This window comes from Vidua chalybeata, chromosome 10, assembly GCF_026979565.1.
Source record: "Vidua chalybeata isolate OUT-0048 chromosome 10, bVidCha1 merged haplotype, whole genome shotgun sequence".
In the NCBI taxonomy this organism is placed as follows: Eukaryota; Metazoa; Chordata; class Aves; order Passeriformes; family Viduidae; genus Vidua; species Vidua chalybeata.
This window is the reverse complement of record NC_071539.1, coordinates 21,675,862-21,700,707: the sequence shown is the minus strand read 5'-3', so window position 1 is coordinate 21,700,707 and position 24,846 is coordinate 21,675,862. Positions and strand designations below refer to the sequence as shown.

Here is a 24,846-nt window from a genome sequence, read left to right as displayed (position 1 = left end):
AGAAGAGCTAGTAAGTGAGGAGAGACATTTAGGAGTCTTCAAAATAATAATATGAAACGGTTGTCCTGCCCCTCCAAGCTTGCTGAGGTTTAATTATTTGTGCCGTGGTTTGGGCTCCACGAAGCCTGATCCAGAGGAATTTTAACTCGGGCTGTCCTGCTGCTCCATGGAATCATAGCCAGCCTTTTCTCTTTCCATTTGTTCACGTTAGCTATGCTCCTGCTTGCTGAAATCTCGCTGGGAAGGCCCCTATTCCCTTTTCCACGGTGGTGGTGAGCTGGGCTGGGAGATCCCGCGGATCCATTTCGGGACTCGGGCCCCTGCCCTGCGCTCTCTGCGGCCATCCCGGCAGGAGGGAATCCGAAGGGTGTGCCCAGCTACAAAGCCGCACTGCCCCCGCTCCGTGGGGCATTGTGCGTGTTCTCCTGCGTCCTCCCAGCGCGTCGTTTCCCACCGGGAATTCCCGGGGCGTTCCTGCCCCGCTGGGTGCCGGCGGGAGGAGCGGGCGCCACCATAGAGGAGAGGCCGGCGGATAGAGCGCCGCCCTCCGCCCCGCCCAGCCGGCGGCCGCTCTGGCCGCGCACCCGGAAGCGGCGGCGGGGCCGCGCCATGGCGGGGACGGCGCTGAAGCGGCTCATGGCCGAGTACAAGCGTGAGTGCCGCTCCCTGGGCCCCTCGCGCTGCCTTCCCGGCGGGATCGCTCCCAAAGCCGGGGAGGGCCCGCGAGCCCGGCGGGGCGGTGACGGCCGCCGGCCAGGCCAGGCCAGGCCAGGCCGCGGGCCTCGCTCTCGGCGCCCGGGGCAGCTCCCCGTGCCCCGCCGGCCGCTGTTTCACCCCCGCCCTCGCCGGCTGCAGGGCCCTCTCTGCGTCCGAACACAGCTCCCGGGGAGGGGGACGGGTACGGGGCACTGCCGGCTTTGAGGAGGCTGTGGGAAGGGGGTCCTGCCCTCTGTCCCGCTGGGACACCGAGGGGACAGCTCGGGTTGCGGGTGACACCTCTGGGATTCCGTGAGTCCAGGACCTTAGTCAGGGGGAGGCTGGGAACCCTGGGCAAGTGGCCAGTTACTTTGATGTCTTTCCCTGTTAAATTTTCCAGATGGAACAGAATACAGGTATGGAGATTTCTGTTGCAGAGCTCTGTTATTACATCAGAGGTAATTAAAGGTGTTTGTCAGGGCAGATGCTTTCTGGCTGTGGCTGCCCCATCCTTGGAAGTGTCCAGGGCCAGGTGGGACAGGGCTTGGAGCAAGCTGGGCTGGTGGAAGGTGTCCCTGCCCACGGCAGGGGTGAAAGGAGATGAACTTTAAGGTCCCTTCCAACTCGAACGATTCTGTAATTCTGTGAAGTCCTCAATGGAAGCAGAATGGCTAGTAAAAGGATTTAAATTCGATTTTAGTAATGAAAAACATAGACTTGTTTGTTTAAAAAGCACTGTGGGATGTGGCTGCAGGGGGTGGCGAGCAGTGATCCTCATCACAGGGACCAGAGACCTGCTGCAGTGGGCTGGGGCCCTCTGGGAATCCCAGAGCTTCTGAGATGGCTCATCTGCTCCCTGATGGGTTTGAGATGTGTCCAAAGGTGCCTTTTGTTGGCAAGAAATACTTGTCTGTGTAGCTAGGTGCTTTTAGGCTTTGATGCTTGGGGGTTTGGAAGTAGAATGGAGAAAAGAAATGTTTGGTGGGGCTGGAGGGAGCTGGGCTGTAAGAACAGGGAAGGTCTCTTACTGTGCTCCCCAGGCTGTCCAGGGGAGTTGTTTCTGTCATCATTCAGTGGAATGCTCCTTGTTTCTGTCATTGTTCAGTGGAATAGTCCAGCCTGTGTGAAAGAGAGTATTTATAGTCACACATTTCCTGCCAGCACTGTGCCTGTCCTCAGGCTGCTCTGCAGAGCACAGGTCTCTAAGCTGGACTGTCACACAGGTGTTTGGGCAGCCAGTGCTCCCCACCCAGCTCAGGCTGCTGCCACGGGCAGCCGGGGGTGGTGAGTGGATAAAGTTTGTGCTGACAGCGTCTGTCCTAGAAATCTGCATTTTCCCATTGTACTCCAGAGGCAGTGACCTGAAAAACAACCACAGAAAATCCTGGCACTGTTTCTGTCCTCTTGTATCAATCCCCTAAGTCTCAAAAAAGCATTTATGATCCTGTGTTGTTGAGGAGCACAAAGATCTTACTGGAGTGTCTTGTATGAACGAAATCTTTAGGCAAAATGATATTAAATGACCTCAGAAAGATTTTGACTTAATGCCACAGGCAGACATGAGGTGAATCTTCTCTGCCTAGTTTCCCAGGGTGACACTAGTCATGGACAGAGATAGCGTTTTGTCTGTGATCTGCCTTTACAAGCACTTTCCCATGCCCAATAAAAGTGTTGTAAGAAATGAATGCAACTGGCAGTGGCTGAGTGCACAGTGCTTTCTGGAAACCTGAGCTGCAGCAGTGCAGTAAAACAGACGTTTTAGTGAGTGTGGTTTCCCCTCTGCTGCATGTTTGTTATTTTCCTTTAGCACAAAGCCCAGAATCAAGCCTTTCCCTAGTGTTTCTCTAAAGACTGGCAGTTAATTGTAGCTCTGCAGAATCCCTTAGCCCTCTAGAGAATTTCAGCTAAAGTTATGATGAAAAATAAAAATAGCTCCTGGTTGTAGGTAGTTCTGCTGCCTCTTTTTGCAGAGAAGGAGCAAGTCTTACCTTGGGACAGGGCTGGAGTCTGAGGTTCAGCTCAGTGTGAAGTTTTTCCCTCCTGATGATGTGTGTTGCTGGGATGGACATGGGTGCTGTGAGACCCTGGGTGAATGTGGGCATGGGAATGGTTTTCAGTGACCCTCTCCTGACTGCCCACCTTGGATGAAATCTTGTACATGTTACATACAAAGTTGTGGACACATCTTTTTTCTTTCCTTTCCCTCTTCTCCTCTTCCTTTTCCTTTTAGTTACTTCTGGTAGAGCCAGTGGTGTTGGCAGTCAGTACCTTGCTGGTGGGTGTATTTTCCTTACTAGACTTAAAATTCTTTCCATTTTTTCCTTTTTCAGTTTTTGTCTTTCATCTTTTTCTGTGCGTGCGTGCACAAATGTTTAAGTCTTAATTTAAAGATTTATCGTTCCCTTCTGTGAAAAATTCATGACATTGTGAGGAGTTTCTACCTGTTGGAGTCCAGATATATTACTGCATTTTGGGAGAGGCTGTGAAATTGCACTGGTTTTCTTTCCTTTTGAAGAAGGAAGGGAAGGTGGCTGTGGGCATCCAGATGATACAGATTGGGTTTCTTGTCCTCATTTAGATCTTTGCATGTTTGGCTTTTTGCTTTCTCAGATTTACTATTTACTCTGCCAGAACTAGTTTGGCTACAGCTTTAAAAAAAAATCAGACATAAAAATCTGATTAAATAAAAAGTTAATCCTTTTTATTAAAGCATGTGCCTGTTGTTAATTCTAGATGCATAATAGTATTAAAACCTGACCTAAGTCTCTCAGTATCTCATATTTGTGAGAGATAAGAGATGGAAACCTTATTTTTCTATGTTTACTGTTTCTTGATGCCTGATCTTGAAGATGTCTTATGCTGGCTGAAATTTCAAGTGTAAAATGGGTCACTCTGGAAGAATTAAATCACTAGAGACCCGAGAACTGTAGTGTCGGATTATATATACTGGATTTCCTTCCTGGAACAAACAGGCAACAGGGCAGTGGATTATGCCAACAGGTTTCTTTGGAAAAGCTGTCAGGTTGAAAAGAAGAGATTTATGTTAATTGTGAGATTGGTAAGTCACAGAATTAATAAACCTTCTGAACCTGGCAGGGTTTCTGTGAGTACCTCCTGTCCTTAGTGCCTGGGGAGGGTTGTGTGGAGTCAGAAGAAAACTGGCTGTTTTTCAAGCATCTCAGTCCAGATGCTGTCAGATACTGCAGTGACTTTGTGCCCTTAATATTTCCTGAGTCCTGGGCTTTTAATCCCCTTGCAGGCTTGCTGCAGTTTTTAGGAAACATACTGTTGATCTTCTCTTTTAAGGATGATCTTCTCAGTCTCTTTGGTGCTTTAACAAGATGTGTTTTCAGTTCTCCTGAGAACCATTTCCAAGGTGTAATTGGCTGATAATGACTCCACAAAGAGCAGTGAAATGAAAAGGAAGACACTGATTGTGTGTGCAGCAAATCTGCCCTGAATTCCTAATAGAAGCATCACACTTGTCTGGTGTCAGCTCTGTTTTAAGCTTACGAGCTCTGGCTCTGCTCCCAGGGTGCAAATAAAAAGTTGCACCTGAGGAGGTTTAGATTGGCTATTATGGAAAATTTCTCCACTGAGTGGGACTGTTTGGCCTAGCTGGTCTGTCAGAGTCGCTCTGCATGTGATCAGGGCATTGGTTTTAGCCTCTCACTGCTGTCTGCTGCTCACTTAAAATGATTGGACACCCCCCTGACATTCCGTGGAAGTGACCCTGGTTTGGAGGCTCTGGTGAGCTGTGTCAGCTCCTAGTGGTTCATGTTCAACTGGGCTCTCAGTTTCCTTTTGAACAGCTCTGGAGAAGTCACAGGGTAGGATGTCACCATCCCCCTGGAGACCTTTCTCAATTACCAGGTGCAGCCACTCAAAATCAAAGCTCCTGAGCCCCTTAACGCCCAGTTTCTACTTTACCTGATCCTTAAGGATGGGAACCTTTCTCTGAGTGGGGGAGCTGAGGAAGGAAGTGGAGAATTGAACCTCTGTCCTCATGAAGACCCTTTGCTCTGTGGGCTTTGGCTGTTTATTCCCATTGCCCCTGTTCTCCTCCGAGTGGAGTGCTGTATGACACAATTCCACGTGGCTGCCCACCACAGGGACTGCTGCCAGCTTTTCCAGGGAAACATCAGAGGGATTTTCTTCTTAGAGAGAACCACAAGATGGAGCAAAATGATTCCAGGAGCTCCTGCGTTTGACATCTCCCTCTTTCTGTCTAAAAACGTCAACAAGAAAAGCTATTGGAGACCCACTGTGAAGCTGGAAAAGCCTGCCATGGAATGCCAGGCCGTGTGGAAAACAGCAAAGCTGAGTTTCAATCTGCTGCTGGGCTATGGAACTTCAGAGTGGGCTGTGCCAAAGTTAAGGGCACTCTGAGCAAACTGAAGATCTCTCCTGGCAATGCATCTCAGCATCTTCTTCGGATCCTGCACTGAAGGCGCTGTTCTAAGACACAAATCTGTTCTGTGCAGCACTTACAGCTTTCACCTACAGCCTGAACAGAAATTAGGTCAAGTGTCTCTGGCTGTATTCTGTGTGTTCCTGGCCACTGGTGTTCCAGAGGCCATTGATAGGAAACACAGTGCTGGATAAGCAGCTGGGAGTGTCACCTCCTGCCACCAGCTCCAGCAGCTGCCCCATGGCTCACTCAGAGCCTTGGGGTTGGTGTTGAGCCCCCGGGACTGCTGGCACATTGGTTGCCTGTTTGTGGCTGAGCTGTGCCTCAGCTGCTGCTGCCTCCCTGCACAACATCAGAAACTAGAAACTGCTGGTCAGTCCACTAGATAGGAGAAAATCTGGTTGTTATTTTATCAGTACGTGGTGTACTGGCCTTCCCCAGCTTCAACTAAGGGGCTGATGCTGAAGATTGTTTCATGAATTTGGAATTGTATCAGTTTCCTAGGGAATGTGAGGACTGACGGATCCAAACTTGCCTGTGCAGCCATGGCTGTTTTTTTGATGCTTCTTTTTTTTAAACTCACATTTTTCAGGCCATGCAGGAGGTTGGATTGAATTCTCATGTGTTTGCTTCTCCTGTTTTTGTGTTGTTTTGGGTTTTGCACTGGGGTGCATCAAACCTGAATGGTGCAGAGAGCTTACAGGAATACAAACTTCAGGTTCTCACGGTATGCAGCAGATCCACAGAGGTGCAAGAGAAGAGTGTTTCCCAGGATTTGTGAAAAGTTTTTGTCTTCCTTCTCAAGTTTAAAATATTGCCTCTGTGAAGACAGGGGACTCTGATCCTAGAGGTCTTTTCCAACCTAAACCATTCTTTGATTCCAAGGCTAGTTCTAGGAGCCTGAAAAACCCCAAAGTGCCAAATAACTTTGTCTAGAACACTGTCCTGCATTAAGCAATGGTGGTGGGGCCCCTGTGGCTAAGCCTTGGCCACTCAAACACCCCCTGAAATGCTTGGGCTCACAAGTCACCTCAATCTTCCTTGTGTTTCTGTTTTTGCAGAGCTGACCCTGAACCCACCAGAAGGGATTGTAGCAGGTGAGGAACCAAGCAGGGTTTGTGCACTCTGGAGCTGTGACCTTGTGTTCAGGTAGCACTGAGCATTGTTCTGTTCTGTTTCACAGGTCCCATGAATGAAGAGAACTTCTTTGAATGGGAAGCCCTGATCATGTGAGTTAATACTGCTTGGTGTCTGAAATCAGCAGTTGCTGTGATGAGCTTCTAGGAGAGCAAGAATGTACTCAAAAAAAGTACTGTCAGTTCTGTATGACATCAGCATTGGGCTGGAAACTCCTCTGATCCAAACAGGGAGTCCAAATTTGGACTTTAAACAGAGTGACAGAGGCAGCATTGGTGATGTGTACAACTTCTTATGATGACTTCTTGTACAAGTCTCATAATAATATGCTTACAAATTTGTCAGGAATCCTCATTTTGGCTCCCTTGGATATATGTTACATTTACAAACACTGTAGGAAACAAACAGGTGCTTGTGGATCACACACACCTGTTGGAACATTGCCTAACTGCAAATGCAGGACAAGTTTTGAGTGGAGCAAAATACACAGGTTATAAGTGACAGGAAAATGAATTCACTTACTATTCAGTTTTTTTCTTGAAATATTGAAAGGTTCTGATCAGAAAAAGTATTGAAATTTAAGTAAAAATTCTTTTGAAGTTCTTTATGCTTCATTCATCTCATGGTGTTGTCAAGAGTTGTGCAGTGGTTTTATGTAGAAGGAGATTCACGCTTCTCTTGGTGAATAGCTCTGATCCTGACCTGCTGTGTTTTGAGGGTAATGAAAACTCCTTTACAAGGCTGTGTTCTCTCTCTTCCACTCCCCAGCTGATGGGTGTAGTTGTTGGTAGCAAAATTTGCCATGAAAAGACAAAATCTTTTTGCCCAACATCTTACAGGTTGTCTTCTCTCTTTCTTGTACTCCTACTCATGCTGTACCTTCTTTGGGAATTTTGAATACATGGAATAACTGGTGATTTTTACAAAATAAAGTTCTAAAATGCCAGAGGAGAGGCAAAAAGACATTCATCACTCACATCTGACAATTTATGCAAATACTGCACAATTAAAAGATGAAGAAGCTCCAGACCACTGAGTCCATCTTGAAGGTGGTGGTCTGTTGTTAGGGTAGATCCTGGCTCTGTATTTCAGGATTCCTTTGGTAAGAATTGGTGATTTCTTTCCCTTCAGCCAGGGCTGGGTTGTCCCAGAGGACTCTGGGGGCAGCAGGCAGTGGCTGTGATCTGGGCATGATCTCTCCATGCCCGCTGTGATCTGGGCAGGTTTTCCCTGCAACCACCAGTGCTGACTGGTGAGATTCTCAGCTGGCGTGGGTGGCAGAGTTTTCCTAGCTGGGTTTGCTTGGAATGTGTTGTCTAGGGATGAAAAACAAGATTTCTGTCTCTTGGGCTCAGGCGTGCAACCAATACAAAAGCTGTAGCAAATTCCCTATTCCACACAAAGTGGCTGTGTGGGTGATCCTGCTGCATGGCAAGCCAGAGCCTCTGAGTTATTTTAGACCTTGGTGAGCAGAGGTTTGAATTACCACTGCTTATTTGCTCATTGATGGCAAGAGTTGGCAAATGCCTCTGCTTATGTGCAGTGATTTCTCCTGGGATAACAGGTTGTGCTTCCTGGTAGCTCAGTCCCCTGAAAATAAACACTTAGCATGGAAATAGATTGTTCTGTTGCCTGACATGAGAGATTTTGGCTGCAGGGTCTTAGGCTTTCTGTGAGAGGCGTAGTCAGCACATCTGCTTCGTAATGGGCCAGATTTCAGGTCAGGCAGCTGGGAGTGTGGAAATCCCAGAGGGTTTAATGCACTTCTTGGAACATGGAAGGAAATTCCTGCTTATTGGTACTTCCTCCTAGCAGAGGCTGAGTAGAGGTTTCCTGAGGGACACTCAGAAGTACTTCTGAATTGCCTAGAAAATACATTTTCTGATGTTTCCTGTCACAACCTTAAAGAGCAGAGGAGCTGCTTTGCAGACTTGAAAGCCCTTTAAAGTGCTGAGTGTTGAGCTTCAGGTCTTTGTCAGCGTAAAATGAGAGGCGGAGTTGCTTTAATTTTGGTTTCTGTATTGTGTGTGTGTCATAATAAAGTTATATTTTAAGATCTGCTCAATTTCGAAGGTGTGATACAATAGAAGCATGTTTACCCCAAACACATTTGGTTACTTTCATCTCTTTACAAACCTTGTTAGTAGCAGTGTTTGCAATGCTTTTGGAAAGTAAGTTACATGACTTGTTTGTATTTGTCTGTGGTGGTCTCCTCCAGTGTTTTGTAATCTCAAATGTGCTGTGTGAGATTCAGGGAATGAGGTGTGCAGATGAGAAAATGGGAGTAAAGCTGCCTTCAAATTTTTAGACAGATGAAGTGCAAATGGTAAGAAACATAATTGTGAAAATAACAGAATACTTTCTTTCCTTCACCCAATTTATATAAAGCTAGAGCACATAGAATGGCACATAACTTTTAAAAAAGAGACCTAAGAGAGAAAAGACATCTCTCATTTATCAGTTCAAAGGTAGGCTGGGTAATGTTACATAGATTGATGTAAGAGCTTGACTTGGAGATAAAATAATGCATTTTCAAATAATGGAAATAATAATTATTTGTATCTCCAGTGTTCTTGTCTGCAGCAGCAATGCTGGAGGAATGGGAAACGCATAAATGTTAAGACCATAATAAAATAAAGGAGAGGACAAATCTTACACTTCTAAAATGAGTGTGATGGGCACAGAACTGAAAATACCCATGTGAAAACCTTTCTGAAGACCAGAGGTGGGGAGCATTGTTGAAAGCCAGATCTTTGCAACATCATTTCAGGAGAGTTTGCCTTATGTTGCTCAATTCCCTAGCGCTGCGTGAGGTCCTTCAGGCTGTGTTGTGTTCATGGATTTAACATTTCAAGGCCAAGTTTTGCCCTCTTTGGTTGGCATGTAAAAGTGTGTGTTGCTATTAAAGTTTATCCTCAAAAGACACAAAAGCCTGCAATGCTTAAGAACTTTATAACCCTAAAGATTGCTTGAAAACTAAACAGGATAAATTGAAGTCAACTTATCACAAAGCTGTTTAGAAAGGTAATTAGATCTATAATTAGGCTTATGACTTTTGTTTCCATTCCCCTTTTGGGCATCTGATGATTGTGGGGTTTGGTGTTTTTCCAGCATCTTTTTACAAATAAGCCATTTGCAAATGTATGTGAAGCTGTGATTATAGAATTAGAATCACAGAATCATTAAGACCATAGGATCCAACCATTCCCCAGGCACTGACAAGTCCACCACTAAACCATGTCCCCCAAGTGCCACGTTCATGTGTTTTTTGAATGCTTTCAGGGATGGTGACTCCACCACTGCCCTGGGCAGCCTGTGCCAAGGCTGAACAACCCTTTCAGAGAAGAAATTTTTCCTAATACCCAACCTAAACCTCCCTGGTTGCAACTTGAGGCTGTTTCCTCTTGACCTGTCTCTTGTTCTGTGGGAGCAGAGCCCGACCCCCACCTGGCTGCACCCTCCTGTCAGGGAGTTGTAGGAGAAGGTCCCCCCTGAGGAGCCTTTTCTCCAAACTAAACAACTCTCATTAGCTGTCCTCCTCAAGGTACTTCTCTCTCCTATTTGGAAGATACCCACCACTCTTCTCTGCCCCTTGCATGGATAACAGCCAGCTCCTGGAGGTCAGAGCTTCTCATTTTCATGCTTTGTCATCTTGTCAGCTTTGGAATCACTGCAGAGCAGTGGGATGATAGCAGCAGCTGCCATGCTCTTACCTCCCTGGCCCTGCCAATGTCCTTTGTGAGCTAAAAGTGATGCTGTCAAGTTCAAATGCTGAGTGTTTTGTAGTTGCAAATGCTGTCTTGGATTAACTTTAATAATTTCTTTGAAGTTGATCCTGGCAGCGCTGAGTGGCTAAAACAAAAGCATTTTGCTCACATAATACAGGACCTAAAATGGAGTATGTTGGGTTGAGTGTATTTGACAGAAGAGCCCTTAAGGCTGTGGGTTTGCTCTCAAAACAGAACATAGACACCCCCCAGCTTTTCAATGCCTGTATGTACATACTCTCAGAAGTTCAACAATAAGCCTTTAAAATGCAGCTGGAATTAAAATGGTCAGGAAAAAATGTATTCAGTTTACTCTCAGATGTGAATTGAATCCTGACTAAATTTAGGGAAAAGGCCAGAAAGGGAACAAAGTGGTTGAGACAGTTTAGCTTTCATTCTTGCAGAATGTTGGTGCATTTCTCTTAGCTTACCTGCCAGTGTCAATATGCATGTTTAAATCACATAGTTCTTGTGTTTATCTACCAGCCAAATCTTTTGAATCCCCAAGTTTGAGACAGTAAGTCTTCTAGTGCTTTAGGATTTGCTGCTCTCCAACTTTAATGTTCTTTCTGGCATGGAGAATGTGGACTGGGAGGAGGAGGCATGAATATATTCCTAACCCTTAGTTCCCAGACAGTGGAACCTTTGTTTGAACGGCTTTTTGCTAAATACACGAGGTTTCCTTGGCAACGATTTTTGGTGCTGAAGCTTTTTCCATCATCTTTCCAATCAAGGGAAATCATGTTTGTGTTACAACTTCCAGATGGTTCATCAAGTTTGAATAAATCATGGCTAATGATTTATTACTTGTTTTTGCTCACCAATAACTTGGTTTTTGCTCACTTTCCACAAGTGTTTTATGTAGGCAGGGTAAAATAGTTGTCTTTATGTTCTCAACTCGATTGCACTTTGAACTAGATTCTGAACACAATAAGGAAATGTTTCTACAAGAACCCTGATGAAGCCATTTGTTCTCCACCTGCACTCGAGGGAGGGCAAACTCAATAGCTGAAGTCTGCAAAGACACATTGTTGTCCTGCATCTCTTCTGACAATTATGGTCTCTGAGCTGTGTTTTTATTTTTACAAACTTTGCTGTGATTTCTGCATCAGACAGTGATAAGTGTCTGTGTGGTTGTGCTAGATACTGGCAGTTGGGATCTCTGTGGCGTTTATAAATTAATTTTGAGCTCCAGCATTTGACATCTCTCTCTTGCAGAGCATAACAGTATCTTCAAAGGCACAGAAGTCCCACACCTGCCTCTGCTTTCGCTTGACGTGCAGACACTCAAATCCTGGAACATGCCTTGGAGCCAGATACTCCAATTATATCCAGACACACCCTGCTAATTAAACAGTGTTGTGACCTTCCTAGTAATTTAGCGTGCAAGCTTTGATTTCCCCCTTGCCTCCCAAGCCTCATATTTGGATTTAAGTTTATGAGGTGTGGGGTAAGAGCACCTTAACTCTTTGTTTCCTGGAGAAGAAGATGTAACCCATGCCTCAAACGTCTCATTAGACAAGAATTTGGGTGAAAGAGCTGTTTAAAACGTTGGTGGATAACATTTTATCTGTTTCTAGGGGTCCTGAAGACACCTGTTTTGAGTATGGGGTTTTCCCTGCTATCCTGAGTTTCCCACTCGATTACCCGCTGAGTCCTCCGAAGATGAGGTTCACGTGTGAGATGTTCCATCCCAACAGTGAGTCTGATGCAGCAGGATGCACAGGGGGGTGGGGTGCTTGTGCAACTTAAAAAGAAACTTTTGCAGCAGGAGATCTGGCATCCTTCCCAAGGGTGGTTCTCTCCCTTTCCAACCTTGAGCAGGCAGCACGAGCATTCAGCTGCCCAGCAGTTTTGCTCCATCTTAGGGTCCTTTTATCTTTATCCCATTGTTCCTCATAAAACTTTTGCTCATCCAACAAGGATTACAGCAAATTCCATGCCTTTAAATCTTCTATACAGGATGTGAGACTTAGTGAATTAATGCAGGCTCTTTCCAGACATAGAAACATAGAATATGCTGAGTTTGGAGGGACCCATCAGGATCATGGTGTTCAACCCCTGGCCCTGTGCAGGACACCCCAAGAATCCCACCATGTGCCTGAGAGCATTGTCCCAACACACCATGAACTCAGTCTTGCTCTATGGCTTCTATTTAGGTATTTTGGTGTTGTTTTAATGACTGAAAAGTTGTCCATGGGTGCAGCTTTATTAGTCAGCGTGGTTTTTACCCCAAAAAATCACAGGTTTAACATTTATGAGGGGATCTCTCTGAAATACAGAGTGCTCCGTCCAAGCAGAAAACAGATTTACAGGTATTTAATATTAAGACTTTGCTGGTCTTTGCTCTGTGATATTGATTGAGTTAGAGATCTTTTCCAACCTTAGTGAATGTGTGATAGTGACAATATTATCTGAAGACTCTTCAGTGAGAGTAATTGCAGTGACAAGAAGTACTGCTAACAAGTTTGAGCCCTGGACATGAAAAAAAACTTAAGTTTTTTTTTAAAAAACCTTAAGATTCCTTTAAATTTAAGGAAATCTAAGTTTAAGGAAGGATTTAAGGAAAAGGCAAATGCTGTGCTCCTGCCTAGTGCTTCCTCTTCAGCTGGCACTCTTGCACTTGGAAAACACAGGTCATAATCTCAGCTGTGAATCAATTTATTTCACCTTATATACAAGGCATTTTGCAATTTCTTGAAGTTTTCTGTTATTCCCTTCTGGAAGCACCACTGGGGCAAGTTCTTGCCCATTTAATGCACATCTTTACTCTCCTGTGGAGGACACACCTGCATGTCACAGCATAGAACTGTGTGGACATGCCCAAGGCAGTGTGGTATTACCTCTGGAGCTCTGATGCCCACAACAGGGCACTTTGGCACTTGGAAGCAGTGTAGCCATGTCAGCACCTTGCTCCAGCTGGACTAATTTGCCCAAACTTCTTGCCAGGACTGGTCTCCCTGAGCAAATCCTTGTCCCTGCAGCTCCAGCTGTGGCCTTGGCTTGAGGTTCAGTGCTCGCAGCTGTGTTGTGTGCAGCACTGCCAGGAGGAGTGGGGTGTGGAGAAGCACAAATTGCCTGACTCCTGTGTTAAAGAGTGGCTTTGCACATGGGTGTTTCTTCCATGGCATAATTGGAACACGATGGATGGTCAGCTCAGCTCTTTAAAGCCCTGTGTCTCGGAGTCTTCTTAATCTGAAGCTGAGATCAGCTGAAGTAGACACTTGAATCTTTCTTCTCAGCTGGGGTTATGGTGGGCTGCTTCTACCCGGAAAGGCTGCAGCAAGGGGTGGCTGGGCTGTGCTTTTTCTGTTTATTTCCCCCCCTGTGAGAAATTGCAAGGAAAATGTTTAGAAAGTCTGGTGTGTCCCCTCATCTTTGCAGTTTATCTTATGCGAAGGGGGAATTGAGATAGTGCAGAACTGTCTTCTCTTACATTACAATGACCTTGGATACTCTGGCAAAAGTAACTAAGTAGTGATCAATGGCATTGCTTGCATTGGCACTGAGCATCAGTGTGGGGAGATCACAGGATCATAGGTGATTTGGGAAGGATTGTTGGAAGGAACCTTAAAGCTCATCCTGTCCCACCCCCTGCCATGGGCAGGGACACCTTCCACTATCCCAGGTTGCTCCAAGCCTTGTCCAACCTGGCCTTGGACACTTCCAGGGATCCAGGGACAGCCACAGCTTCTCTGGGCAACCTGTGCCAGTTTCCCACCACCCTCTCAGGAAACAATTCCTTGCCAATATCCCATCCACCCCAGCCCTCTGACGGTGTGCAGCCATTGCCCCTTGTCCCAAGTCCCTCTCCAGCTCTCTTGGAGCCTCTTTGGGCACTGGAAGGGCCTCTGAAGTCTCCCTGGAGCTTTCTCTTCTCTGGGCTGAGTGCTCCCAGCCTGTTTCCAGAGCATCTCTCTGTGGCCTCCTTTGGACTCGTTCCAACAGCTCCACGTCCTTAGATTGGGGGCCCCACAGCTGGACAGGGGTAGGTCTCACCTGAACAGAGGGAGAGAAGATCCATACATCTTCCTGCAATCAGCCTTTGATGTCCTGACTGTGCTGCTGTGTTCCAGCTGTTTTAAATGAGGCACTGCACAGGAACAGGAGACATCCTCAGCAGTGAAATCCCTTCTACCAGTGGGTTCCTGACTTGCAAGAAGTGCTGATTCAGCACCTGCTGTTTTCACCTCTTCCAGCTACGGTTAGACCAGCTCCAGTTCCCAGCCTGGGGCTGCAGGAAGGACTGTAAATAAAAGTCCTCCACAGTGCTTATGTGCTTGGGCAGACATAGCTGGGTGAATGGAAGGAGCTGGAAGTGAGCACAGCTGCTTCCAGCAGTCATTCCTGCTTTGTTTTGTCTTGCTTTCCTGGCAATGGCACCAGCTTGGTCACCTGAGGAATGGAAGCCCTGAAATTACTGTGCTAAAGTTGTCATTCCTCATCCTGGATGAGCAGTGTTTTCTTTTGAGGTGCCTCTTCAACCTTTGTTTGGTTTCATTACCAAGTTAGTGGAGTCCAGTCTCTGTGAATCCAACTTGTACTGTTGCAGACATGTTGTTTATGCTAAAGGTGGGAGGGGAAGCACCTGGGTCCTTAATTCATAGGTTTCCTTGTTTCCAGGTGCTGTAATGCAGCTGAGCTTTAAGCAAAAAAAAAAAAAAAAAACCAAACAAAAAAAAAACCAAACAAAAAAACCCCAAAACCTAAAGTCGTGGGAATTCTTCTGATTGCACCTGATTAATATTCAAAAAAAAAGATCAATTCTAATGTTCATAATGTATTTATCATAATACTTTATTTTTTCCTCATGTTTATAATATATATAACATAACACTTTTCCCTCCTTTGTGTAATCCTTTTCATGGTCACAGTCCAGTGGAGGACTCCAGTGTGCATTCAGTGCATTAATATCCATTTAAGTGGGGCTGGTTACCTGCTTGGAGCTGTGTCTGTGCATAAATTCTTGCCTTATTCCACCAGGCTGCATCATTCATTTTTTCCCTGGAGCCCATCACTGATTATTAAATGACACAAGTGCTCCCAGCAGGTTCCTGTGGGGGAAGGAGTTTGTTAGATTTGCTTAAAGAAGATTTGTCCTAGGTTTTTGTCTTTCATATTTTGTATCCTCTTGCCTAAAGAGGAAATTTAAACATGGATTTAGTTTTAATCATAGCTAAGTCTCAAGGCTGATCTATGCTCAAGAGATAGAGAGCATCTCAGTGGAGATGCTGAGCATTTCCATTGAGTAACAACCAATCCTGTGTACTTTTTGTGCAGTTTACCCAGATGGGAGAGTCTGCATCTCTATCCTTCATGCTCCTGGGGATGATCCCATGGGGTACGAGAGCAGCGCGGAGCGGTGGAGTCCCGTGCAGAGCGTGGAGAAGATCCTCTTGTCAGTCGTTAGCATGCTGGCAGGTGAGCACTGCTGTCCTGTCAGCCCTTCCTGGGGGAGCTGGAGCTGCCTCTTGCTTTTTGCTTTGTTCACTGAGCAAAGGCACGTGGAAAGCTGCTCAGCAGCAACCACAGGTCTTAAAGCCCTGGGATTTATTTATTTATTAGTGAACCAGTGCTCTGAGAAGGGTTGGAAAAAATGCAACTGAATTAGTAGCAGGTGTTCCTGTTTGGGGGTTACTGCAAGACTTTCCTTGCAGGCTGGTAGCACCTGAGACAGTAGTGATGGGTCAGGTGGTCCCAGAAGCTCAGCTGGACAAAACCTTCTCTGTATTTGCTATGTTGTTCTTAATGTTTTAAAGCTGTGGATTACAGCCTGTGTTGGATTTGGCTTTGGCAGCTGAAGGGTTATGAGACCTGACCAGTACAGTAAGCTGGAGTCCATGGCCTCTGGTGCAGAAGCCAGCACACTCTGTTTCTCTTTGTTATTCCTAGCGTGGAAATGTGCCCCACTCTGCCATCTCTGGTTCAGAGGAAGGCTTCTTGAGAAGAGACCTGGGGTGAAAAACTCTTTGTGGAGCCTTTCAAATGGTTTTTCATAAATATAACAAGGGCTGTGAATCAGCTCTGTCCTGTACAGCTCTCTCAAAGATGGATCATTTCCCACACAGTGGACAGAGCCACTGAACTGCCTGAAGAGGGCAGAGCCATGTCCCTTAGAACTGGTTTTGAAGGTTTAAAAGCTGCAAAGTTGACCAAAGAGCAAGCAACAGATTCCTGCATGAGACTGTTTAAGCTTTGGAATAGTAACCTGCAGTTGGGAAGCTGTGCAGCCAAATAGTACCTGTGGGATCCCCATGGCTTCCAAGAGCTTGGTTTGTGGTGCAGCCTCACCTGGACTGGGAAGTGTGGGAGTCACCTGGACTGGGTCTCCTTCTCTGCCTGTGCTTCCTATTTCCCCATAGCTTTTGGAGAAATTAGGCTAAAACACCAGTGGTCAGCTTCTGTCAGGGTACTGGAAAGCTTTCAGCCCTGCAGGTAATGCAAGCCCAAGTTTAGAAGACTGGGTGACCTGCACACCTGCTGGTGTTCAAGGTGGACCATCAGGACCACGTGGAGAAGGTTGGGAGCCCGAGATACTGGCATGAACTGGGCTGGGGTGGGTGTGGACTGGTGTGTCAAGGAAGTGAGCAGAGTATGTTAGTGCCTTCTGGAACCCCAGGACAGTTTCCTGCTGTATGCTGCCCACAGACCTTGTAAATCCTGGGTTTCAGCTTACCTCCATAAAAAACAGGAGCCCCTGGGACTTCAGCACTCCATGTGCTTCGTAAAGCATTCTGAAATCACCCGATGAAAGATGTTGCAGAAGTGAAAGCATATTCCATGGGTTTCCTTGGATTGTTTTGTTGGTTTTTAATAGAACAAACCATCCCAAAAAGTGACAGCTTGTTTGGGTAGCCTGCTTGGAGGGGGCTTTATGTCTGGGAAGCTGGAGAACAAGAAAAAAAGATGTTCTGCAGGGAGAAACACACGGTTTTAAAAGCCCTTGACAGTACAGGGGGTGGCCATGTGCATGGTGGGGCTCCACTGCTGAAAGCACAAACAAAAGAAAGTCCTGCTCCTGTGCCACTTGTTTCTTGCCTAAACTCGAATTTGTTGTGATATCCTTTCTCTTGTGGTCAGTTAAATCAGGCCTTTTGGGAATCCAGGAGCTGTCATTGGATTTGCTGTAGTGGTGTTTCTGCAGTCTAAAGAGGAGAAGTGTTTCAAAGCCCTGGGAAAGTGGCATTCGTGAAGAAGCAAGAAGCTCCATTGCCCACCTACCTTTGTCTTTCTTGTTTCAGAGCCAAATGATGAAAGTGGAGCCAATGTAGACGCCTCCAAGATGTGGCGGGAAGACAGAGAACAATTTAACAAAATTGCCAAGCAGATTGTGCAGAAGTCACTTGGACTTTAAGCTCACAGAGAGACTGAAGTGTTTTGTATTTCTCTCCACCTGGAAACGAGCAGTGCTCAGTGCTGGTACCAAAAAGGAAAACTTTGTAAAACTCTTGGCCTAGTTCTTATAATTCGTTATTTATTTACCATCTCTTTTTTTCCACTGCTCCAGAGAAGCCTCTAGTTCACTCACTAAATTGTGTGGAAAAGGGATTTAATGGTAGAGAAAAATACAGAGACAATGCTCTTTCAAAGGCTGCTTGTTGCTACCTTACTTTGTGGTGTGGAAAGCCTGGACACCTGGCAATCTGCAGCCCTCCCTCACCCATCTGCTGTTGGAGAGCAGTGTCGGTTTGGATGGTCTGCTGGCAGAATTAGTTGTGTTTCTATAGGTAGCATTGCATCTGGAGCAGCAGTAGACAGGAATTACTCTATCCATTCTGTACTTGTTAGGTTAAGGGCAGCAGTAGCAGTCAGGTCTGATTTGAAGAGTATAGTTAGCAGGAGAGGCTGTAAAGCAGGGCTATAGTCAAGGTGTGTTAGCAAAGAAAGGAACTTTAGGGAGTGAGCTGTGAGAACTGGCTGGTGGTCTGGAAAAGCCTGGTGTTCCCATGTACCACTGTGAGTTTATACTGAGCCTTTCAGTCAGTGTTGGCTTGGCAGAAATTCCAAGAGCTGCTTCATTAGTCCTTGAAGACACTCAGTTGTAAACTTCACACTCAGAGGCACAAGGTGTAAAGGCTGGATTGTGCAAGTTCACCTGGGTGAGATAGGTCATTGACAGTTGGAAAATCCAGTGAGGATGTGTTTGCTCTGCTGGGCATCTTCATAGCTCTGCAAGAATATTGGCTTGCTCTGGTGGCACATGAGTGTTGGGAGGATTTGCACTGCTTTGCCATTGCAGCCCCATCACCCATTTTCAGGTGAACGAGCCAAGGTGAGCATGATGGACTTACAAAAATAACCTGTGACACTCTACACTGAGTGTCCTATTAAATAGGAGCCAGAGAAGATGGGCTGTTTGCTCCAGGATGGTACGACATGTGCTTTGGACATTTGCAGTGTTGTAGCCAGTGTGAAAGGGTGCAGGAGATACCAGCTGGTCAGCTCCTAAAACTGCTGAGGGGCCTCTGCTAACCGTTCTGCTTTGCAAGCCAATCTCATGCGTAGGTCCAAATTTCTCCAATTTACTACAAGCAATAACATGCCCATTGATAGCACATGAGATCCAATTTTGTTGGCAGCTTTAAATGGGCTAAATTTGACAAGGGCTGTTTTGTTTTTTTTTTTTTGTTTTTTTTTTTAATGTGAAAAAGTGTGATGTGGAAGGAGTCACACCACGAAGAAAGCTTTACAGAGGTGATCGTGTGCATGTGTGTGGTACAACTGTTCAGCATTTCTGTCTTGCTGTCTGTGCTGCAGATCACACTTTGCCATCGTTGTGCACCTCTGAAGAATTGTATTGCTACAACCTGCTGATTTTACCTCCTTGTAGAAGTAATTGTGGCTTTGATGTCAGGGTGGAAGTGGGACTGGACATAGCTTGGGAGCAGAGATGATGAAATAGTGTTGTACCTAACTAGTATTTCAAGGCATACAGGAAAATGTAGCACTTTATGCAAACTGGGAGTGTTTTTTGGAGTAGAGGGAGGATTTCTCCTGGGAGTACTGCAGCCACCTTCAGGAGCAACGCTGGAGAGCTGCAGGAGCCACTGCAGAAACACAGACATGGCAAAAGTGGGGTTTGCTAAAGTGCTGAGTGTTTTATTCATGTGTGCTTGCTCATTATCTTGATTTTATGGTGGGATTTAGTCTGTATACTGAAAATAAAGTGCTTATATTTTCTCCTTTTATAGTTGTACACAAATGTATAGCAGTGGGTGTTGTATATGAGTAACCACACAGCCAAGAGACTTGCTCCAAAGGAGTGGAAGGGTTCATTCTAACCCAGTTAAAACATGCCATACTCTAGGAGTGAAAGAGCTGACATGATTGCATGTACTTTCCAGGCAAGTGTCTTGTCTCTAATGCTGGCAGTGGCTGGGTAATTAAAAAAAAGCTGTAAAAATCTGATGGTGGGCAGATGTGGTGTAGTTTGCTCCTTACAAATGTCATTATCTCCATGTGTCTGGCCTAGGAAGTTCTTGTGAACATGCAACAGGTGAGTTCATTCAGAATGTGCTGGTATCAGCACTTGGATTTGAGGAGGACACGTAGATCATAGAATCACTGAATGGTTTGTTTGGAAACAGATCTTAAAGTCCATCTAGTTCCAACCCCCTGCCATGGACAGGGACAACTTCCATTCAGGCAGGTTTCCTGGATGCCCAGTTCCTACTCAGAGTTCCCACAGACCTCAAATCTCTGTTCAAAAGTAAAAAACCTTCCTTTTAAAGTGACTGACATGCAGTGGTCTTGCTGGATGGGCATTTGAAGCCACCCAGTGACCATATCTACCTCTCAGTCTTAAAGGTGACAAAATGTAGGCAGAAATTCACCTCAGAGGACTGAAACTTGGTGTCGAGGTGAGAAGTGTTCTAGCTGGTGGCTGTTTACTGAGCTGAAGCCAGTGGGTGAGCATCTGTGTTTGTCAAAAGAAATTCATTGTTCATTATGTTCATTTAGGAAGGAATTTTTCCCTGTGAGGGTGGTTAGGCCTGGCACAGGCTGCCCAAAGGAGCTGTGGCTGCCCCATCCCTGGGAATGTCCAAGGCCGGGGCTTGGAGCAACCTGGGCTAGTGGAAGGTGTCCCTGCCCATGGCAGGGGATGAAATGGGATGAGCTTTAAGTCCCTTCCAACCCACACCATTCTGTGACTCTATGGAAGGTTTAAAGATGGCAGTGTGGTTGGCATGTTAGATTCCCAGTTTCTAGTTGCCGAAAAGAACTAAAACTTCATTATTCTGCAAACTGCAACCTTGCATAAAGCAGGTGGGTTCAGCTCACACAGTGGAGGTGTGTGGGCTCCTGCTGTGACCAGCTGAGAGGGTCTCATGGCACATACACCTTACTGCAGGTGGGGAACACCTGAAAGTTAAAGCTTGTAAAGCTGGTGTGTAGCTCCTGGGATAGACTTCCCTGAAAGACTTTAATTGTGTCCCTGAATGAACACTCATGTTGGCAGGATGTGCAGTACTGGCCAGTAGCAATGTTTTTCTGAGCAGTTGTCTTTTTTCAGCCTGAAACACTTACTATAAAACATGTTCCTTGGGGAGTGTCAGAGCTCTACAGGTGTTATGCATGTAGGTAAAGTATTAAAGATTTTTTTAAAAACCCTTTTCTCTGGATTGTATTTGCTTTAGGCTTTTATATTAAAAAAAGAACCCCAACCAAACCCTTCAACAAAGCTGTAAAAATGCAAGCAACATCCTCTGTAAAGCCTTTGTATATACACACATCCACACACACTCACTGTTGTTTTTCCTTGGCAGAGGGGCTGTGTCAGAACACACACAGTGGGCTGTGAGACATCCATTAACTGGGTTGGTGTGCTTTTGAAAGTGTGAGAGGCGTTGGAGCCACATGAAACGGCTGCAGCTCGGGGGCAGAGCCAGCCCTGGGCTCCCTGCCAGCTTTTTTTTTTTTGCCTTTCTGGGGTGATACCTTGGATGGAAGGTGGTGTTCTGCATTGGGATGGATGCAGCAGGGAAGCTCTGTGCCTTGATGTCTTCCTGAAGTTGTGACTTGGTGAGGATGCTCGGTGTGTTTTACCACTGTGAGAATGGAGAAGCAGCATAGATATGAAATGTCCCTTCCCAGTGCCAGCCGTGCTGCTGATAATGGGATTGTCTTGGATGTGGGATTTCAAGGGCTCCTGATGTCCCCTCTCCTGCTGCCAGGTGCCACCTGATGTCTTGGGCACCAAAAGTGCTGTGCCAGGCTCCCTGGTGCTGCAGGGGTGAAACCCATCACTGAGGAGGGAATTGTTCAAGCCATCTAACATTTGCTGGTCCTGCTTGGTGCTCTCATGTCCCCACAGGAGCGTGGGATGGCTGGGAGTTCTGTGCCTTCCAGTCCAGGTGATCTTCCTGCCTATCTCAGCCTGCTCCCATGGGTCTTCTCCCTGGGCAGGTGGTGTAAGAGCCCCGGGAGAACCAGCCAGGTGGCTTCTGAAGGTGGCTCACACCCCCTGAGAGGGGACTGGGCAGTAGGTAAGATGATGGGGTATTAATAGATAATTAATGGCAGTGCCACAGCCCGTGGGTTATTACAGGGGAGCTGCTGGTGTGAGCAGTGTGTTTGTGAGCTCTCTGAGGGATTTGGGAGTGGGTCTGTCTGATCATGTCGCTGAAGGGTGTGGGGGAGATGAGCCAAGTCCTGGCCTGAGTCCCCTTCCTCCGTGCGTGGGGCATCCTGAGTGGGGGATGAGGCTGTGGCTCTGTGACAGCTCTGACCAGAGCTGGGTGTCCCTGGCTGGAGGGACTGCAGGGGCTGGCCAGGAAGGGCTGTCCTGGGCCAGAGCTCACTGAGGAGTGGAGGCCAATGCCCCTGCTGCAGCCAGGGGTGCGGGGTGACACGGGAGGTGGGTTCAAAGCAGCAGAAATGCAGGATGCAACACGCAGGGGGTGGGGGGCACCCACGCGCTTGGGTGCAGGGCCCAGCATGGGGAGGCTCTCCACCCACAGCTGGGATGGAAGTTTGGGCCCAAAACAGTTTCCCCCATGCCAAAATAATTTGGCAGATTGAACCTAATTGGGCTGGCATGGTTGAGTGAATTGGGGTTTCTTTGCTAAGTCTGCCTGGGATGGGCTCACACAGACTCCTCTCCTGGTATGGTGCTTCACCAGGATCCCTGTCTTCTTCTGCCAGTCAGAGGAAGACCCTTCAGAGATCTGATCGGATTCAATCCCAGTCAGATCCCTCCAAGCCTGGTCAGCAGGTCAGGTGCTGGGGGATCTCCCTCTGTGAGACAAGTGTGTTAGAGACATGGCCAGGTCTCCAAGCTGAAAATGAACAGCACAGCTCATCCCCAGGGATGCCTTGCTTCCCCTTGCCATTCATCCTTCTGGGAGCTAGGGAATGGTGAAATATGGAGTGGATTGGGTCAGATGAACTTGTTCTGAAGCAAAAACCTCTGGGGTTGGAAATCCTTCCTTGGTATCTAATAGGCTTGCTGTGAGGGTGGCTCCAGAGGGGCCTCGCTCAGCCAGAGCTCAGCTTTTCTCACCAGTTCTTGCAATGGAGGAGGATGGCAGACAGGCAGGCTGGAGTCCAGGTGTTTTCAAACTCACTTTGTCTGGAGAGGCAGTTAGAAGTTGAGCTTTGTCCTTGGCCAGATCCTGGTTTGATATGGGATCTTCTCCTTGGAGCCTAGGCACGGCCTTGGTGGGAGGCCTGGGGTTTGTGGGCTGTAGGAAGCCCCTAAGGCTCCATATGAAGTTTTACAAAAACATCAGTATTATTGGAAAAGCCACTTGTCCAAAGTGTCCCCATCCAGCCTCACTTAGCATTTGAAACTTTCAGCATCTGTCCCTGGAACATCCAGTCAGTGACCAGGGGGCATTTGATTTATTTTATCCATTCATCACCATCCAACAAGACTCATAGGTTGAATTCTCTCTCACACAGTAGATGCCTTCTTTGCTCAGAGAAGCTGTGGCTGCTCCATCCCTGGGAATGTCCAAGGCCAGGTTGAATGGGGCTTGGAGCAACCTGGGATAGTGGAAGGTGTCCCTGCCCATGGCAGGGGGTAGGACTGGATGAGCTTTAGGGTCCCTTCCAACCCAAACCATTCTGGGATTCTTCTGTAGATGCTTCTGTTCCCCCTTGGAGAACCACAGAAGTGATCAGGGTGATCTCCTTCACTTTGAGAAGTGATTAGGGTGATCTCCTTCACTTTGAGAAGTGATCAGGGTGATCTCCTTCACTTTGAGCCCATGCTGAGCTCGCCCCTTCCCCACCACAGGCTGGTTACAGGAATCTGGGTGTCATCATAGAATCGTTTAGTTGGAAAAGACCTCTAAGATCATGGAGACAAACCATGAACCCAGCACTGCCATATTCCCATGCCTGAGCATCTCAGGATTGCCCAGTGGTGCTGTGGAGTAGGAGAGGAGCTGGATAACCAGGAGGTGAATGGATAACCCTGGAGGTGAGTGGATAACCCTGCCGACAGTGCTGTCTCTGTCTGTGCTAGTGGAGGGCGGGCTCCGAGGGTTGGTGGCAGGCACCTCGGCACTGGAGCCGCATCCCCAGCGGCATCTGCCCCGCTCGGAGCGCAGGGGGCCGCGGTGCTGCAGCCGGAGTGACTGGGCAGCAGCACTGCGCTGGAAGAGCTGCCCTGAAGAAAGTCATGGAAAACAATAGGAATTGTTCTCTGCCTTTGTTCCCTTTCCTTCCCGGATGTCGGAGGAGATGGAGCCGCGCTCGGCTGCCGGCGGGTGGGCAGAGCGAGCGTGGCTGCCTGCGCTGCCGCCTTGGCACCCGGGCAGCCCGCCGAGCCCGCCGCCTGCTCTGCCGCCTGCCGGCTCCTCCCGCGCCGGATCATCGCTCCTGGGATAATTAAAATCTGACATTGGCATACGAGTGAGCAATAAAATTGGCCGGTGATTCTCTGTGTCTGGGGGCAGGAGGTTTTCTTACAGCTACAGAGCAAAACTATGCTAGAGCTGCTGTTTGCTGCAGGGACCTCAGGCCGTGATCTCAGCCCAGATTTGCTGCCAGAACTGAGGCTTGTGGTGCCCACACTTCCCTGGGGCAGGCAGTCTGAGGAGGACTTGTGGCAGAGAAGTTGCTGACTGGTCCCTAACCTGGGAGCCATGGGATCATTTCGGCCCAAGCAGCACTGTGCTTCCCATTTTCTATTCCTGCCAGTCCTCAATGGGCCTGAGCACGTGGGGAAAAATCCCTGGGTTTCCTTGCTGTGGCTCTTTGTGCTGCTTACCACCATCTGCCTGTTGAGAGCTGGTGTGTGTGGTCACTGCCCAGATCAAAGGGCTACAAGCAAAGCAGAGGAGGGTTTCCCCCTGCACTGCCAAGGGAGATTCCTCTCCCCATGCCAGAGCCAGCCCTGGGGCTCAGGTGTTACTCCAACGCAGCCTACGGAGAGAGATCATAGAATCAGAATCCCCAAGTGGTTTGTGTTGGAAGCAATATCAAAGCTCATCTGACTCCAATCCACCTTCCACTAGCCCAGGTTGCTCCAATCCCTGTCCAACCTGGCCCTGAACATTTTCAAGGATGGAGAGTCCACAACATCTCTGGGCAACAGTCAGCACAGAGCACTTGGCATGGGGTTTGCTTGGCCAAGCTGACAGTCCCTAAGAGAGCCCCTGAGTGTGCGTGTTCAGCCTGGTGAGCTGCTGATCCTGATGCAGGAAAGCTCAGGTGTTTCCAAAACCCCAGCTGCTCTGCACAACCCCGGGGTGTTGGGACAAGAAGGAGATTGCTGAAGTAGCTGAAGGAGATTAAAGCACAGGCAGTGAGCATGGAGCATGAATGTTGCCTCCTTCCCCTTGGCCTCTGGAATACTGTTTATTCCCTTTGTGGAGAGATCTCAGC

The 24,846-nt window shown here is 47.4% G+C and overlaps 1 protein-coding gene across 2 annotated transcripts; it reads left to right on the top strand.

Annotated features, from left to right (window-relative positions):
• Positions 1-556: 556 nt before the first annotated feature.
• UBE2G2 (ubiquitin conjugating enzyme E2 G2) lies at positions 557-20,619 on the top strand. 2 transcript variants are annotated; one of them, XM_053951897.1, is made up of 6 exons: positions 557-652; positions 6,169-6,204; positions 6,291-6,336; positions 11,592-11,710; positions 15,292-15,432; positions 17,253-20,619. In XM_053951897.1, the coding sequence occupies exons 1-6, from the start codon at positions 610-612 to the stop codon at positions 17,363-17,365; spliced, it is 498 nt and encodes a 165-aa protein (XP_053807872.1). In that variant the 5' UTR covers positions 557-609; the 3' UTR covers positions 17,366-20,619. The 2 variants fall into 2 exon arrangements, with proteins under 2 accessions (XP_053807872.1, XP_053807873.1); XM_053951898.1 differs by lacking the exon at positions 557-652 and adding an exon at positions 989-1,112.
• Positions 20,620-24,846: the final 4,227 nt, after the last annotated feature.